This window comes from Panthera pardus, unplaced genomic scaffold (assembly GCF_024362965.1).
Source record: "Panthera pardus isolate Hobbes unplaced genomic scaffold, ASM2436296v1 HiC_scaffold_5, whole genome shotgun sequence".
Lineage (NCBI taxonomy): Eukaryota > Metazoa > Chordata > Mammalia > Carnivora > Felidae > Panthera > Panthera pardus.
In genome coordinates, this window is record NW_026526980.1 from 8,694,830 (window position 1) to 8,711,231 (window position 16,402).

At 54.6% G+C, this 16,402-nt stretch overlaps 1 protein-coding gene and 1 long non-coding RNA gene across 3 annotated transcripts in view; one reads left to right on the forward strand and one right to left on the reverse strand.

Moving 5' to 3' along the window:
• ABCC6 (ATP binding cassette subfamily C member 6) overlaps positions 1–16,402 on the reverse strand; it is a 51,624-nt gene that overhangs the window by 22,005 nt on the left and 13,217 nt on the right. For both annotated transcript variants that reach the window (XM_053894466.1, XM_019468697.2), the window contains 9 exons: positions 12,449–12,643; positions 10,971–11,148; positions 8,328–8,489; positions 6,729–6,821; positions 4,891–5,094; positions 3,492–3,638; positions 2,504–2,591; positions 2,042–2,117; positions 154–280 (listed from right to left, as the gene is read on the reverse strand). In XM_053894466.1, coding sequence (XP_053750441.1) covers positions 154–280; positions 2,042–2,117; positions 2,504–2,591; positions 3,492–3,638; positions 4,891–5,094; positions 6,729–6,821; positions 8,328–8,489; positions 10,971–11,148; positions 12,449–12,643 — 1,270 coding nt within the window. The remainder of the gene's footprint in view (positions 1–153; positions 281–2,041; positions 2,118–2,503; positions 2,592–3,491; positions 3,639–4,890; positions 5,095–6,728; positions 6,822–8,327; positions 8,490–10,970; positions 11,149–12,448; positions 12,644–16,402) is intronic.
• LOC109278379 (uncharacterized) lies at positions 3,632–4,983 on the forward strand. Its single transcript, XR_008419356.1, has 3 exons — positions 3,632–4,204; positions 4,619–4,746; positions 4,871–4,983. It is a non-coding gene; the product is annotated as an uncharacterized LOC109278379 (long non-coding RNA).

Below are 16,402 nucleotides of genomic sequence, written 5' to 3' on the forward strand. Positions count from 1 at the left end.
ATAGGGATGGAGGTAGGAGCGATTTGGGGGAAGTAGGAGGAGCGGGGAGGAGCAGAGAGGAGTGAGCGGGAGAGGGGAGGAGGGGAAAGGAGTGGGGGGGACCGGGAGGGAGGTGGGGAGAGGGACATTGTGACAGGCAGGGGGCAGCCTCACCTTGATGGTCACCGATCCCTCCACCTTTGACAGCTCCCCAAGGAGGGCAGAGAGCAGAGAGGACTTCCCTGCTCCCACTGTACCAACAACCGCCAGCAGATGACCCTGGGGCACAGTGAGGTTTATCCTGGCAACACAGGAGGGGAGATATGTCCCTGGGCAGGGCCCAGCCTGAGTCCGCGTGGAATTGGTGAACCCCGGACAGAGCCAGCCTTTCCTGTTGGCGACTCATGCAGAGGTCACTGTGGGTAAGCGTGGAGCTGTCCTTCTCTCTCACAGTCCTTGTCCGGCTATTTAAGCGGCCACCTTGCCCCGCACACGTGCACATGCACACACACACGTGCCGTCACACAAGCACACACGTGCATTACACCGCACACTCATGCACACTCCTGCAGTCATACAAACGCACACCCTTAGGCATACCACACGTACCACACACATGTGCAGCCACAGACGTGTGCATGCACACTCACATGTATGCAAAAGTGCACACACATTCACGCACACGTTCTAGTGCACACACGCTCATGCCTGCATGTGCACACGTGCGTGCACACAGCTGCTTGCACATATGCACACACACACACACACACACACACTCAGTTTATTGTGGCAGGAGGGTCTAACCAGCCTTGCCTCTTGTCCAGGGTATTACAGTAGGCTCTTCACCACTCTCCCTGCTTCTGTCCTTGCCCTCCACCCCTGCTCATGTGCTGTAGCCCATCTTCCACCCCGTGGCCAGAAGGTTCCGTTAAAACCCGTTAAAAGTGGGATCATGGTGCGGTTCCCAATTCACTCAGGATAAAAGGTAAAGCATCCCGACAATTCACAAAGTACGTCCGACCTCCCACTGCTCTGTCCCTTAGCCACTCGGCCTCAGCCACGCTGACCTCCTGCTTCTTCTCAAAGACAGTAGGACAGTGGTTCTCAAGTAGGAGGGACTGTGCCCCTCCCCAAGTGTCATTTGTCACACCTGGTGGGTGGTTGCTGCTAGAAGCTAGTGGGCAGATACTGGGGGTCCTGCTAACCATCCTCCAATGCATAGCACAGCCCCTACGACAAAGAATTCTGCGGTCCTCAATGTCAATAGTGCTGACGTGGAGAAACCTTGGTCTAGGCACACTCCTGCCTCAGGACCTTTGTACTCGCTGTCCCTACCACTGGAAAGCTCTTCTTCCAGACACCCGCAGGGCTCATTCCTTCTCTTTATTATGACCTCACTACACATGCCCCTCCCTCGACATCACACCCTTACCCTTTCTCATTTGTGTGCCCCCATCACGTCGGCCCCAAGAAAGCAGGGCCCTTGCGCGTTTCCTTCACTCTGTCCCCAGAGCCTACAGCAGGGGCTGGCACATAGCAAGCGTTTAATAAATACTACGAGGGGAGTGAGTGGCAATCGACGTGAATACCGCCCAGGATATTTTCTTTCCCTTCTTATAGAGTTTTGGGGCTGGCTGGGGTTTTCTGCCACAAAGACCCCACCGAAAGTGGGGGCTGCAGGTGGCAATGACCTGGGAGCTAACAGAGGAGAGAGAGACGCAGATATGGCTGACGGGGTCTTGGGGAGCCTGTCCGCTAGGCCTCCCTTGGTGTCATCTTGGCCAGCGTGGGGAGCGGGGAGCAGGGAGATGTTCCCTCCCCGACCGGCAAGGCTGATTCACCGTTCTGCCACCCCCAGGAGTCTTGCTTCCCCCAAACTCTCTGCCAGGGCTGGTCCCAACCTCCCTGACAACAGCAGCGTGGGTGAGCCTGCCCTCCAGCCCCTCTCCCCCCACCCTGCCCCACAGGAAGCCTGCACCGTCTCTCACACAGGACACCGCGGCGGCTTTCACATCGTCCTCCCGACCCCGGGAAGGCAGTTTGCGGAGAAGCCATGCTGTACCTGCGCAGGCAGAGGGTGCCTTCTCGGGACCAGGCGAAGGTGCCGTTGTGCACGCTGATGCACGTGTCCCCAGCAGCTGGAGGGCAAACCCAGACAACCCGTGCTTGGAGAACCTCATCACACAAGGGTGCCCGTAATCTCTCCGACTTTATTTCCCAGCTCGACGAACACATCACTGTGTTTGTCTCCCCGGACTTCCCGCACGAGGGCGAGGACCTGGGCTGTTAGAGGGTTGGCTGCTGTAACCCAGACTGACGCACCATCAGTGGGCACGGGTAGCCACTGAATGACGGGCAGAAAGTGTCACCGTGCCCGTTTCCACGTTACACGGCTGGTGACCTCATCTGCGCGTGCCATCCTGTCACCAGCGGCCCCAGCTGGGACCCTGGCTTTTGGTCGATGGACTGCGGGAACCGCTCCTCTTATCCCTCCCATCCCCCTCCTGCTGAACTCCGCACTCACAGCGTCTGGAGGGACTTGAGTCCACAGCCCCAAGGTCAACTTCTTCCAGGCAGAGGAAGGCGGCCAGACGGTCCAAGGACACCCGGGCCTGGGGAAACCAAAGCCTCAGGTCACTGGTGCCCTAAGAGCAAAAAGCGAACTCGGGCTTCAGGTGCCTGGTGCCTCGGGATGTGGAAAACCTTCCGGTCTCCCAAGCCTGATGCATTTGCAAAGCTTTAGCGCAAGGCTTTCCAGGTCACGGGAAACTGTGCACACAGAGGTGGGGACGACGATGACGGTGGTGACCTCCCGTCTCCTCACCCCTAATTAGCATAGTAGGGACACTTGGGCTGCCATTCTGCAGATCAGACCCCAGAAGGAGATGGTGGCTTTTCCAAGGGGGTCATCAGACCATTATTGGAAATGGTTCCAGACTCTGTCCACCTAGGGGAACCCTCTCTGCTCTCAGCCCTAAAACCATCTCTGGGAACTAAGGAGGCGGCATTTGAATAGGGACACCTCAGGGCGCCTGGGTGGCTCAGTCAGTTAAGCGTTCAGCTTCAGCTCAGGTTGTGATCTGGTGGCTTGTGAGTTCAAGCCTCGCATCAGGCTCTCTGCGAACAGTGCAGAGCCTGCTTGGGATTCTCTGTCTTCCTTTCTCCCTCTGCCCGTCCCCAGTATGCACTTTTTCTCTGTCTCAAGAATAAGTTAAAACATCAAAAAAAAAAATTTAAATAGGGATGTCTCAGCGAGGCAACTTGCTCTCATTTCTACCACACCAAGGTGGCACAGTGTGAGCAGAGACAGGGAAGAGAATGGAAATAAAAACACTTTACATAATAAGAGAACAGTGATTGCTGCCCGTTCCTTGTATCCTCTGCCCCTCCCGGCATCTCCCTCCCTCCCCCGTCAGTCCTGTGGGCAGTGTGGGGATGCACAGAGGCAGGGCACTGCCTGCTACACCCCTGCGGGTCTCTGCCCAGATGGCCTCCCAGCCCCACCGCCTCACCCGGACCACGGAGTCGATGGAGAAGGGCAGGAAACCCTGAGCCTTGTTGAGGATATTGAGAACCACGAGAGTCACAAAAGCTTTCTCAGCATCCATGGCATTCTCCTCAGCCACCAGCGAATGAACAGCAAACACCGCCAGTGCGACCTGGGGACACACGGGCAGTGACAATGAGCTGAGGGCACAACCCGGGAACCTGAGCAGGCGTCGCCAGGGGCCTGTTTGGCCAAGCCTTGCCACGTTGGAATGTTCCCGCCCGTCTGGTTCTCACCCTAAATTCTGCTACCCGCCCCAGTTCTCACTCCTGGTTCACAAAGCTGTGTTTCTCTGAAAAAATACAACCGTATTAGTGAAAGGAGGTGTGTGTGCAATCCCTTTTCTAGGACCAGAAACTCTTGGTTCCAGGCATCTGGGGACACTGCAGCATTCGGTCTGGGTAGGGTTTGGGAGGGTTCTAGGCATGGGTGGGACTTGTGAGTCTAGAAATTCTTGGAGATGACCCTGAAGTTGCACGTATCAGCAGCGCTCGAGAACCTTGGGGGTTGGTGGCATTTGTGGCTCTAGATGTCACGAGGGGGTAGTTCACTTTCAGGTGCCACGTGGTGACGATATGATGGTCCCTTAGTGTGCTGACCCCTCTACATGATGCCCACTGTGATGGTCGCTCGGTGTGATGGTGACTCAGTGACCCTACCCGGGGAGCTCTCATGGCTGTAAGCAATGCTACTTGTGTTTCTCAGCGATGACAGTGTTGGTAACTCCAGATTGTCCCTGGTCGCGGGGGGGGGGGGGGAGGGGAGGGGGATCTAATCCTTCTGGAAATAAGTGATTAAGGCCCACCTGCCACCAGCCTTGAATATTTTATGAAGTTTGGATTATTTATTTATGCAGCAGTGAGCTACCATAGGTTTGTTTGCAACCCCGCATGGACTGAAGTCACGGCTGGCCGTGCTTTAGGAAGGCTAATCCTGCAGCAGTTTGTGAAATAAATTGGAGGACAGGACGGAGCCCAGTGTGTGTGGATGTGGGGAAGGGGGGCCCCTGCAGCCATCTGACAGCCGGCATCAGTGTGGACCGGGGGTGCTACCTGAGCAGAACCTGCCCCTGTTGCCCCCTCCCCATGCCAGAAGTAGCAACAGTTCAGATGCTGGAACCTTCTACAGGAGAATGACAGACCTTGTTAGCCACTACCAGCTTCAGAATCAGCTAACTCAGCACAAACCAAGGATCCCTGACTGGGAAGGATCCAGGAAAGGTATGTTTGAACGGACAGCGTGGTCTGCAAAGAAAGGCTCCAGGATCTGGGGGGGCGCGGAGGGGGGAGTTCTGCCTGCCTCATCCCCTCCCCAGGATTCCCTCCCTCCGTCCATGCTCTGCAGAGAGATCAGAGTGACCTCACCAGAAATGTGGACACTTGGAAGGACACCAGAGACACAGAGAAGAGGAGGCTGGAGGTCCTCAAGGCACCCAGCTCCTGGCCCCGGATGTGCAGGACTCTTTCTAGAAAGGCTCCCTCCCAGCCGTGGGACTTGACCATCTTCATGTTCCTGATGACGCAGCTGGTGAGCCGTGCCCGAGAATCTTTCTGCCTCATGTGCTCCTCCTGGTACCAGAGGGAAGAAGAGGGGAAGAGGTCAGGGAAACGTCTAGAATTCTCCTTCCCCCAAACCATCACACCCCACCTTCAGCAAATGCCCTTGATTCCACAGCAGGCCCCAGGCTGTCTGCCTCTCAGTATCGCTGTCCCCACAGTCCTGGCCCAAGTCACTGTCATCTTGTACCTGGACCCCCACAGGTGCCTTCTCCCTCATGTCCCCCAGCTTCTGCTCTCATTGTGGGCCAGAGATGATGGGAAGCTCCCACAGACCAGGGAGGAGGTGGGAGAGGCGGAGCCCTGAACCAGTCTGGGTGTGGTGCCACAGGGAAGACTTCCTGGAGGTGGGAGTGACCGGGAGCTACGATGAGCAGGTGTTGGGTGTGCAAATGGGCAGGTGAGGTTGACGAAGGAAGGCGGAGGGGACAGCACGACCCAGAAGCAGGCAGCATGGTCAGAGAGGATGGGGGGGGGGGTGCTACAGGAGGGAGGTGGGCTGCACCATGTTGGGACTTGGGGGTCAGGCAGAGAAGTCGGGGGCCCCTGTGTGTCCCACTAAGGAGGGGCACTGTCACAGGGGCAGGTGTGGACAGTGTCTTAGAGGAGGCCAAACAGGAGGCTAGAGAAACAGTCTATGTGAGACCTTTCTTCCTCCCTCCCTCCCTCCTCCTGAGTGCCAAGCACTGTTCTAGAAGCTGAGACTGCATCAGTGCATATTCCCTGCTGCCGGGAAGCTTTCAGTCCAAAGAGAGAGAGGAGCCAGGTGCATCTGGCAAACGGGCAGGCCAAGTTGCTGAACAGATGCATATGGAGGGGAGGGGCGTGTTGCTGCTGTAACCGGGGGTCTGTGAGGGGTTGGGGTGGGGGGGGGCAGGGATGTCTGGGGGTGAAGGTGTTCCAGGCAGAGAGCACCATAGGAGCAAAGGCCCTGAGTGGGGTTGAGGGTTGGGGAGGGCAGAGGGGGAGTGGGGTTGGAGCTTGAGGGTCAGGGGAGGGCAGAGGGGGAGTGGGGTTGGAGCTTGAGGGTCAGGGGAGGGCAGAGGGGGAGTGGGGTTGGAGCTTGAGGGTCAGGGGAGGGCAGAGGGGGAGTGGGGTTGGAGCTTGAGGGTCAGGGGAGGGCAGAGGGGGAGTGGGGTTGGAGCTTGAGGGTCAGGGGAGGGCAGAGGGGGAGTGGGGTTGGAGCTTGAGGGTCAGGGGAGGGCAGAGGGGGAGTGGGGTGAGCCAGGGCAGAGGGGCAGGAGGTGAGGCCAGATCACGGCTGCCCACCAAGGGTCTCGGCTCTGACTCTCGGGGACACGCGAGCCACTGTGGTTCTGAGCAGAGAGGGATGACGAGGGCAGGAGCACGAGCACCCAGTGAGGGTGAGACTGGGCCAACATTCCGGATGCATCTGCTGAGGGACGGTGTGTGAAAACAAGAGAGGCGTCCGAGTTGACCCATGGTTGGCTTGTGGCCCAGACGCTGGAGGCGTGTGACAGCCATCCACGGGGCTGGGGGCACTGGGAGGAAGGCAGGGCTCTGAGTGACCAGAAAGGCTCATGCCACCAGGCCCTCCGTCGCCTCCTCATCTCCCCGTACCTGCACCAGCGACAGTCCTGTGACCCGCTTGCCGCCCAGTGTGTCCCTTCTCCCAAATGTCAGACCTGATGCTGTTTCCTCTTCTTGGTGATGAAGAAATTCAGAGGGAGGAGGCTCAGGAAGACAGCGATGGCAGTGAGGGCAGAGGGTCCTAGAAGCTGGAGACAGAGAGGGTGGGAGGTCACAAGACGCCTCCAGGAGCCCGGCTGAAGACACCGAGGGATTTGGTCAGACCTGGGTCCTAAGGCAGGGCATCCCAGGGAAGCTGGCGAGGGCAGCCAGCTGACACTTGCTGAGGACACTCATGCAAACTACCTAACCTCCCTAAGCAGCAGTGTCCTCATCCGTGAAAGGGACATCCAGCATTGCCCGTCACTTAGAATAAGTGCCCGTGTCATACAGTCGTTATCCTAGGTCTTCATTTCACCCCTGACAAGGTTGCCAGATTTAGCCAAAAAACATACAGGATGCCTCGGCAAGTACGAATTTCAGATGAAACAGCAAATGGCTTTTTGGTATAAGTATGTCCCATGCTATATTTGGGATATACTTATCCTAAGAAATTATTCAGTTTCTCTAAAAGTCATATTTAACCGGACATCCTGTATTTTGTCTGACAGCCCTACCCCCACCAGCTTTGTGACTTTGGGACAGTTATGTTCCCTCTTGGCTTTGGTTCCCCCCCTCTATTTTTTTTTTTTTTTTTTTGCGGGGGGGGGGGGGGCGGAGAGTGCAAGCGGGGGAAAAGCAAAGGGAGACAGAGGATGCGAAGCGGGCTCTGTGCTGACAGGCTGACAGCAGAAAGCCCGATGTGGAGCTCGAACTCAAGAACTGCAAGATCATGACCTGAGCCGAAGGCAGAGGCTTAACCTACTGAGCCACAGAGGCGCCCCTGCTTTGGTGCAAATGTGGAGCTGGGGGTGGGGGAGATGATTTCTAAGTGGTTGTGACTGTTTGAGATTCCTCCCGCGTCATTTGGGCCCAGTCTTTAGACAAGCCCCACCCCTCTTCAGTCTGTGGCCCTCAGTTTCCCCTCTCAGCTTTTAAGAACACGATTTTGTAATCTCCTTGACCACAGAGCAAGCCTGTTTGTTTCATTTATGCAGCAATCGCGCCACCCAGTGGCCAAGTGGAGAAGTGCCCGGAAGGCAAACCAGCCCACTGCCAGGATTGGGAAAATACTCCAAGAAAGGTGAAAGGAAGCTTAAGCTTTCTCTGGCAAAAATAGTATCATTTGGAGAAAAATGCTACAGATGCTAACTGTGGCAACTTCAGTGTCTGCCCCCCCCCCCCCGCCGGGCCAGGATTTCAGGGTGACCTTCTGATGTTAGGGACCATCCGCCAAAAGACCAGGAGGGTGATGGGTGGGTCTTCTGCAGATTTGCTGGGGTCAGGGGTCTGCCCCTTTAATGGCTCTGCATTTTCCCAGGAGTCCTTCATCCCCCTCTCTCTACCTACGTGTGCCCAGTGCATGCTGGGCCCTGGCTACAAGGCGGCCAGTCAGAAAGGGTGCTGGCCCCGTGTCCCGTAGGGTAGGGGCAGTAGGTGTAGATCTACGGTCACCGTGACGACACCCACTGGATGGTACTTGGGACCACTCTATGCTCACTCACTGTCACTATGCCGCTGATACACCTGCCGGGGGCCTGTGAACTGTGGCGCACCTGCCAGAGGTAGACGAAGCAGATGATGATCCAGATAATCGGTAGCCACAGCCCGTTAAGGTAGACGACGCTCTCGGTCAGCCGCTGCACGTCCACGGACACCAGGTTGACCACGTCACCCACCGTGCTGGCTTTTCTGGAGGCGCTGGACAGGACCAGGACCTGGGCGGGGCGGGAGGATGGAGACCTGAGCCAGAGGGAAGGACGGGACGAGTGGGGTGGAGGAGGGCAGGGAGGCCCAAAGCATGGACAGAGCAAGAGCACAGCTGCCTGGCCCGTCTGGGGTCTAAGCTGGTCTGCCCTTGCTGGCAGAGGCAGGTCTCTTCACTATCTAGCCTCAGTTCCCTCGTCTGTAAAGTGGGCTCGTGAATCTCCTGAGCCAACCTCCCAGGGCCGTCGTGAGAATTTGGAGAGATGACCAAAGAAAAAAATCCTCTGACATCCCTAAAACACTGTTGTGGTAAGTTAGTAGCACAATATATAAAACCCTCGGGTTCATGATGACACTGGGGATCGTTTCCTGAATTCCAACCATGCCCCAGGCACTGTGCTAAATGAACAGGGTCACCGTTTTCTGTGATGGGGCCCAACCCACAACCAGATGGAGTAGGTGCTGCCATGTCTCATTCAGTCTACAATGCTATGGACGAAACGCTCTGTTTTTGTGTCACTAAGGGCAAAAAAAGTAAATGCGATTAAATTAAGATACATGATATACATCTTGATTTCAGAAGGGTTAAAAAAAAAAAAGTGAGACTGGGATCAATGAAGTGCAGAATTGCTAACCCCACTTTACAGCCAAGGAAACTGAGGCACAGAGAAGTTGACCAACTTACCCAAAGTTGAAGGGCCTTCTAAAAGGCTAGGCCAAGCTTGGAATCTAGGATGACCAAGGCGAGACAGGAGCTAGACAGGGTGTTAGATCAATTCCCTGAAGGCATCTACGTGGTGCCCCTCACACACCAGACCTGGTTCTCTGGCAGCCCCAGATGTGGGCCCTGGGGTCACAGTGGACCCCTTCCAGCCTGTTGAATGCTAAGCTCTATTTGCCATCGTCTCTGCTGAGTGTGTGAGGGAAGAAGTAAGGCGGTAAATGAGTGAGCCAGGAAGGAGTGAGTAGAAAATCTCCAGAAGAATCTTCCAGTCTTTATCGAGTACCGAGTCTGGGCCTCACAGTGAACTGAGTACCGAGAAGATAGAGGCAGGGGGCTTGCTCTCCCACAGCAGAGTTTGAACTGGGGAGGAAAATTAAATCACAACTTACATAGTTCCTTCTTTAATGGCAGTTATGAGGCGTGTTATGAAGCAATGTTTTAAGATAATATTATTCAGTAACATCAATAATAATAATTACTATTATTGCCTATTAGCAAGGTGGACTGTGGGCCAGGGCCTTAATTGTGGTGTTCACAGGGAGGAAGGGTCGGTGAGGGTAAGCAGGGTTGGCTAGCTTGAATAATTTTGGTGGGCTCTGGGGCACAGGAGCTGTCCCTCGTCCAGCACCTGGCCCTGGGGTGACTGGGGCAGGCGTGTGGGGGCCCAGAGTGTCGAGAGCCCCATCAGGGGGCGATCGGGAGTGTGGACTCTGGACCGGGTAGCTGGCATGAAAGGGATGCTCTTGGCGAGTCATTTCCTACGTCTAGAAATTGGCTAGCCCTGTCTATGTACCAGGTCCGGAGAATAAGCAGAGACGGTTAATGGGGAGGCAGAGCAGCGCGGGGAGCCGGGGGCTGACCTCTGAGGAGATGGGCAGGGCTCCCCTAAGGGTGGGCATGGGAGAGCAACGGCTTCAAGCCTCAGCTCGGCACGTGGATTCACAAGACCAGACGGGCCACACTGACCCGGAGCTTGCGTGGGGGGAGACACGGGTCTAAGACACAGCAGCCACGCGGTCAGGGGGGCCGTCCACACAGCCATCCAGGGGCTGTTCCCTTTGCCCCGGTTCTCCCCCAGGGGACAGCGCGGGCATCACAGGAGACTCGCGGGGACTGGGTGGCCCAGGCTCAGGGGCTCCAGACCCCACGGGAGCCAGAGAGTCCGAAAGTCTTACGGCAGTTAGTCTTGTGAGCTCCACTCCCAGGGCTCCCAAGGGGACAAGAGCCGTTGCAGGAAAAGAAGCTCCAAGCTATGGCTTCCCATCAGGTACTCATGCTCCACCGACAGAACTTTCAGCCCAGATGAATTTACCAATGGATCGTCATTTTTACCATAAGCAGCGTTGCCTGGGGATGTAGCTGATAGTCTGCCTCCATCTGGTTTCCACACAGCCCCAAGATTAGCCCTTTATCCTCATGGGGGATGAGTGGAAAGTACATGAAAAGAAATGGAAAGGGTGTCCAGGTAGTGGCAACAGCAAGCGCAAAGGTCCTGAGGTCGGAGGTTGCCTGGTATGTTTGTGGCTGGAGTGGGTTGAGCAAGAGAGCCGGTGTGTGTTGTTATAGAGTTGGAGAGGTGCCAGGGTCAGATCACTCAAGGTCTTATGGAAATAACCAAGAAGGTGAGAGCGTAGTAAAGTAATGAATGAGGGCATTTTCAGGCACAGATGATATGATATGATGTGACCCTTTTGGGCTAGAATGTTTCATATAAATTCGGAAGAGATGGGGAGACAGGAAAGACCCGTACCTCTCGCCCAGGGCTCACCTTCCTGTACACCAGGCCAGTAATGGCTGTTCGCAGCCTCATCTGCAGCACCTTGAGTCTGTACATGTACTGCTGCTCCCATACTGATTGCAGGAAGGCAGAGAGGAACATCAGCACCGCGAGGAGATACCCTTTCCAGGCCGGGGTCGTGGGATTACCAATAAACTCCAGAAAAAGGCTTTCGAGAGAGGGAGAGTACGAGCGGTAAGAGAAGGCATCCATGGTTGTTCCTTTTGCCTGAGCCTGGCAAGGTAGGATCAGACAGAATGGTAGATATTTTTGCAAAAATGCAAGTTATTTCTCCCACTGTCCACACTCATTTTCTTTTTAAGTTTATTTAATTTGAGAGAGAAAGAGAGAGTACGAGCACATGAGCAAGGAAGGGGCAGAGAGAGAGAGAGAGAATCCCAAGCAGGCTGCCCTCTTTCAGCACAGAGCTCGAGGCAGGGCTCGATCCCAGGAACTGTGACATCATGACCTGAGACAAGATCAGGAGTCAGAGGCTTGACTGACTGAGCTACCCAGGAGCCCTCCTGCGCACTCATTTTCTTTTTAAAAACAATTTTTTTTAATGTTTACTTATTTTTGAGAGAGAGACAGAGAGCAAGCAGGGGAGGGGCAGAGAAAGAGGGAGACACAGAATCCGAAGGAGGCTCCAGGCTCCGAGTGGTCAGCACAGAGCCCGACGCGGGGCTCGAACTCACAAACCGCAAGGTCATGACCTAAGCCGAAGTCAGACTTAGCTTAACTGACTAGCCACCCAGGCACCCCCTGCACATTCATTTTCATCTGTTGTCTCAGCCACCCAGCCTGTAATACCGTCATGGTAGCCACAGCACACAAATCCACTATCCCCTGAATCTGGGCTGGCCGTACAACCAGCTTTGGCCCAGAAAACAGTGCAGGTAAAACTGTGCCAGCCCCCAGCCCGAGGCCTCAAGAGAAAGTGGCCCTTTTGCTCTGGGTCTCTAAGCCCTGCCAAGTGGCCATGTGAACAAGCCGGAGCTAGCACTGTGGGCCATGAAAGATCGCACGGAGCAGAGACACACTGTCCCAGCTGAGACCGTCTCCGACCAGCCAGCCCCCGGCCAGCTTCACACACGGCTGAGCACAGACACACGGGGGAACCCAGCTGACGGAAGAAGAACTGCCCAGCCGAGCCCAGCCCCAACTGCTGACCCACATTATCACGCGCTAAGGAAGTGGTTGTAAGCCCCTCGCTTTTGGGTTGTTTTGTTATACGGCAAAAGCTAACTGATACAGTCAGGGTTGAGTTCATTCATCTTCTCTCCCTGAGGCTAGTCAATTTCTCCATACTTTTTCCCCTTCCTCAGTATCCTTTTCACCCACTCTCCAGTGCCCTGGGCACCGGAGGACTCGGCAGAGGACGAAAGAGAGCTGGTGCCCCCTGACTCTGGAAAGACACCATTAAGGAAAGGACCACCAGCCTTAGCAAGGCGCCCAAGGTCTGGACCCACCTGAGGAGCTTGGGGACAGCAAACCTGAAGACATCACAGATGACAAGGCTCAGGGTCCCCAGGAGGAAGGTGGAACGGAACATCTGCCAGATGGCCCTCAGCAGCGAGCCGCTCTGGCTCCCTTCTTGCTGCAGGAAGACCTCCGTCTCTGGGACCCCCATGCGACACCTTTTAGCTGCTCCTGCCTTGGTGTGCCTTACGGGAGAGGAGAAAATGGCTCTGGGTCATTGCAAGAGAATGAATTTTTGTTTCCGTCCTGCACCGAAACTCACATGTTGAAATCTAACCCCCAGGGTGATGGTATTTGGAGGTGGGGCTTTGGGGAGGTGATGAAGTCATGAGGGTAAAGCCCTCATGAATGGGAGCAGACAGCTCCTTCCTCCTTCCAGCATGTGAGAACAGCCTTAGACGCAGCCATCTACGAACCAGGAGGCAGGCCCCCACGACACCGCATCTGTGGGGTTTTGATCTCGGAGTGCCCAGCCTTGCCTCCAGCGCAGTGAGAAATGAATGTCTGTGGTTTAGAAGCCACTCAGCCTATGGTATTTTGTTACAGTGCCTGAATGGACTAAGATAGTCCTTTCACAGATTCTCAGAGGTGGCAGATGCATTTCCAGTAGGACCAGGCATTACAGGACCGTTTTCCCAACAAGGGGGATGACGGGGTAAGCATCCCGCCTTGCTCTCTCAACTGTTCTTCTGTGTCCCCCAGAGGACCCCTTTATGAGACAACGGGGCAGGAAGGGGCAGGGCAGGAGGGCTGCCCTAAGGCGTTACGGATGCTGATGGCACTGCACACGCATTGAGCACCTACTATGTGCCAGACACTCCTCAGTCCTCTGAAGAAGCTGGCCAGCTAGGTGTTAACCCCATTTCACAGATGGGGAAAAGAAGGTTTAGAATGACCTTGTCCAAGGGCACACAGCTGAGAAGTGTGTGGGATTTATCCCAGCTCTGTGCCTTCAGAGCCTAGGCATTCTGTGAGCCATTAATGCAACTCCTCCTCCTCCCTTGCATAACTGGCTAGCCCTTAGGGGGTTTAGAGCTGGTCTAGAACCAGTTTAGAATCACAGCTGATGTCCATGGGCCCAGCATTCCTGGTCTGGATGAAACCACAGATGGAAGCTGGGGGGAAGGTGGGGAGTGGAAGGGAGAGCCAGGCAGGCAGGTCCTCAGCTGCTGAGAGTCTGGGTGCTGTGTGGCCTTGGGCAGACAATGCCTTCTTTGTGCCTCTGTGTCCTCATGCTTGCAAGGAAGGGGCTGGTCCCACTCTTTGAGCTTCTTCCAGCTCCGACAACCTCTGGGGTTATCAGTAATTTCAGTGCCCATTTACAGAGCCGGGACCTGGGGCTGGGCTCTGGGATCAGCCCTGTACATGCACCAGCTTGTTGGTTTTTCTTGACTTCCCTGCCTGGTGGATTTCCCTACCATGGACTCCCCGTTTTCCCTAGGAGAAGACTGAGGCTCTGAAAGGTGGTGATAGCTGCTTGAGGTCACACAGTGAGGACAGAGCAGGGGTTTGAGACCGGGTTGCAATTCGTGATTCACATAGTTCCTCTTTGTGAGCCCCACTGACAAAAATCTTTAGAAAGAAGGGGGAAAAAAAAAACCCAACCTTGGCGAACACTGGTGGCCAGACCTTCGCTAACAAACCAAGGCCTTGCCCCCTTGCCCCTTGACCACAGTCCGGCTTATTTGATTTGGCATCTCTGGAGGGTCTGTCGCTCAGCTGGGCATGGCTTGCTGCTCACAAACATTTTGGTATTTGGGTCTCCAATGCCAAGAAGATGTCACCTTCTTGTCACCTGGCCACCCCTCCTCATCACAGCCCAGTGTTTAATTCGTTGCCCTCAAGGCCCTGCTCACTCTCTCCAATATTCACCTTTATGGACTTAGCTTGTATTCCACCCCCCCCCCATATTCAGCTCCTGAATGTAGTAGGCACTCGATAAATACTTGTCAAATGAATGGAAAAAATAACAGATGTGTGACGTGTATAAAGGGCCTAACAGGACTGTCAACCACTCAGTCGGTTGAGTGTCCGACTTTGGCTCAGGTCATGATCTCACGGTTTATGAGTTCGAGCCCCACATGGGGCTCTGTGCTGACAGCTCGGAGCCTGGAGCCTGCTTCGGATTCTGTGTCTCCTTCTCTCTCTGCCCATCCCCCGCTTGTGCTCTGTCTCTCTCTGTCTCTCAAAAATAAATAAATAAATGTGCATACAGTTGTAAAGATTTGTGGAAGGAAGGAAGGAAGGAAGGAAGGAAGGAAGGAAGGAAGGAAGGAAGGAAATCTGGTTTGATGGACAGAACCTGCCTTGGAGGCAGGAGCCTGAGATTCAAATGCCTGCTCTGTCCCCTTTTCCCTGAGCCTCAGTGTTTCCATCTGCAAAATGGGGTGGCCAGGAGATGATGATGAAGGCCTCTTTCCAGCTGGATGTTTTGCTCAGTCCCGTTCTGGTTGCTCACCCCAGAATTCGGAATCCCTGGGATCCACCTGAGGGCTCTGTAACCAGGTTCTTCCTTTCCAGTGGGTTTCACATTCCAGGTTTTAGGTCTCTGGACCGGAGGCCATTTAGTGCAGGGTGTACACGTGACCACAGGAAGAGGCAGGGGGTGACTGTCCAGGTCCAAGTTGGGAAAACAAAAGGGAGTGGAACAGACTGTGGCCAACCAATGCCCTCCCACTGGGGCCTGCCCAGATCCACTCCCCTGTTGCCATGCAGGGGACGTGACTCGGCACTGCCCATGTCCTTTAAAAGACACCAGAATTCCAGATTTTTATATGAAATCTCCAATGTTTTAAATACTGGCAACTTAAAAAAAAAAAAGAGAAAAAACCCCGAACAACACGTGGACCAAACATACCTTGGGAACCTGACCTGATCTGCGAGTGGCTGGTTCCTGACCTCTCAGGATGACGTCCTCTCCCTTCCCCCCAAAATTGCAAAATACTTCGGAAATAAAACCAAGGTTCTTTCTGTGTGTAATCAGCCAACTCAGAAAAAAACTCAGGGAGGCCTTTGTATGGCCATGTCTTCTGTCAATTGCTATGGATTCTTAATCTGTCCTGGAGAATATTTCTATCCTGGCTGCAATATTCTCATGCCCCTGAGAGGAGGTCACAGCTGGGAGAGAGTAGGCAAGACATCTAGGACTCTTTTTTTTTTTTTAATGTTTATATCTTTTTGAGAGAGACAGTGTGAGTGGGGGAGGGGCAGAGAGAGAGAGGGAGACACAGAATCCGAAGCAGACCCCAGGCTGTGAGCTGTCAGTGCAGAGTCCCATGTGGGGCTCGAACTCACAAATCGTGAGATGGGACGCTTAACCGACTGAGCCACTCAGACGCCCCCCTCTAAGGTCCTTTTGAATGAATTCGGCCACTTAGAAATCATGTAAGACTAGAGGGGCAATTCAACAAAATATTCCTGCAATGAGCTGCTATTTTGACTTGCTCATATCATTTACCCTTTTGGGAAAACACACCCCACTGTGGCTCTGAAGGGGCTACCGATCATGGGGCCTGCCCCCTGGCTATGGCATTGGTCCTGACTCGAGTCAGACAATGCCTTCCCTAGCATTTTCTATATAGACGCTAGGAGAGACACTCCTGCTGGGGTTGCTGCACTGGCAGGATATGAGGCGGGCCAATACATCAGCTGAGCCGAGAGATGGAGAGAAAGAATTTGGATATTATGCAAGCCCCTGGATCCAGCCACACCTGAGGCTAGACCTACCTTCTAAGCTATGTGAGCCAATAGACTGTCTCTCACTTCTCCTAATTTGGAGGATTCAACAACCCCCACAAAATCCTAAAGTACACAGGGGAACCCTGTAACTCTTCCCACAGGGCTAAGGCACTTTTGTCAGTCCCCTGAAACACGAAGTTCACATGATTTGGCCAAAGTCATCAACTACTTCATGGCAAGACTGCTTTAACCCACGTTTAATGAAT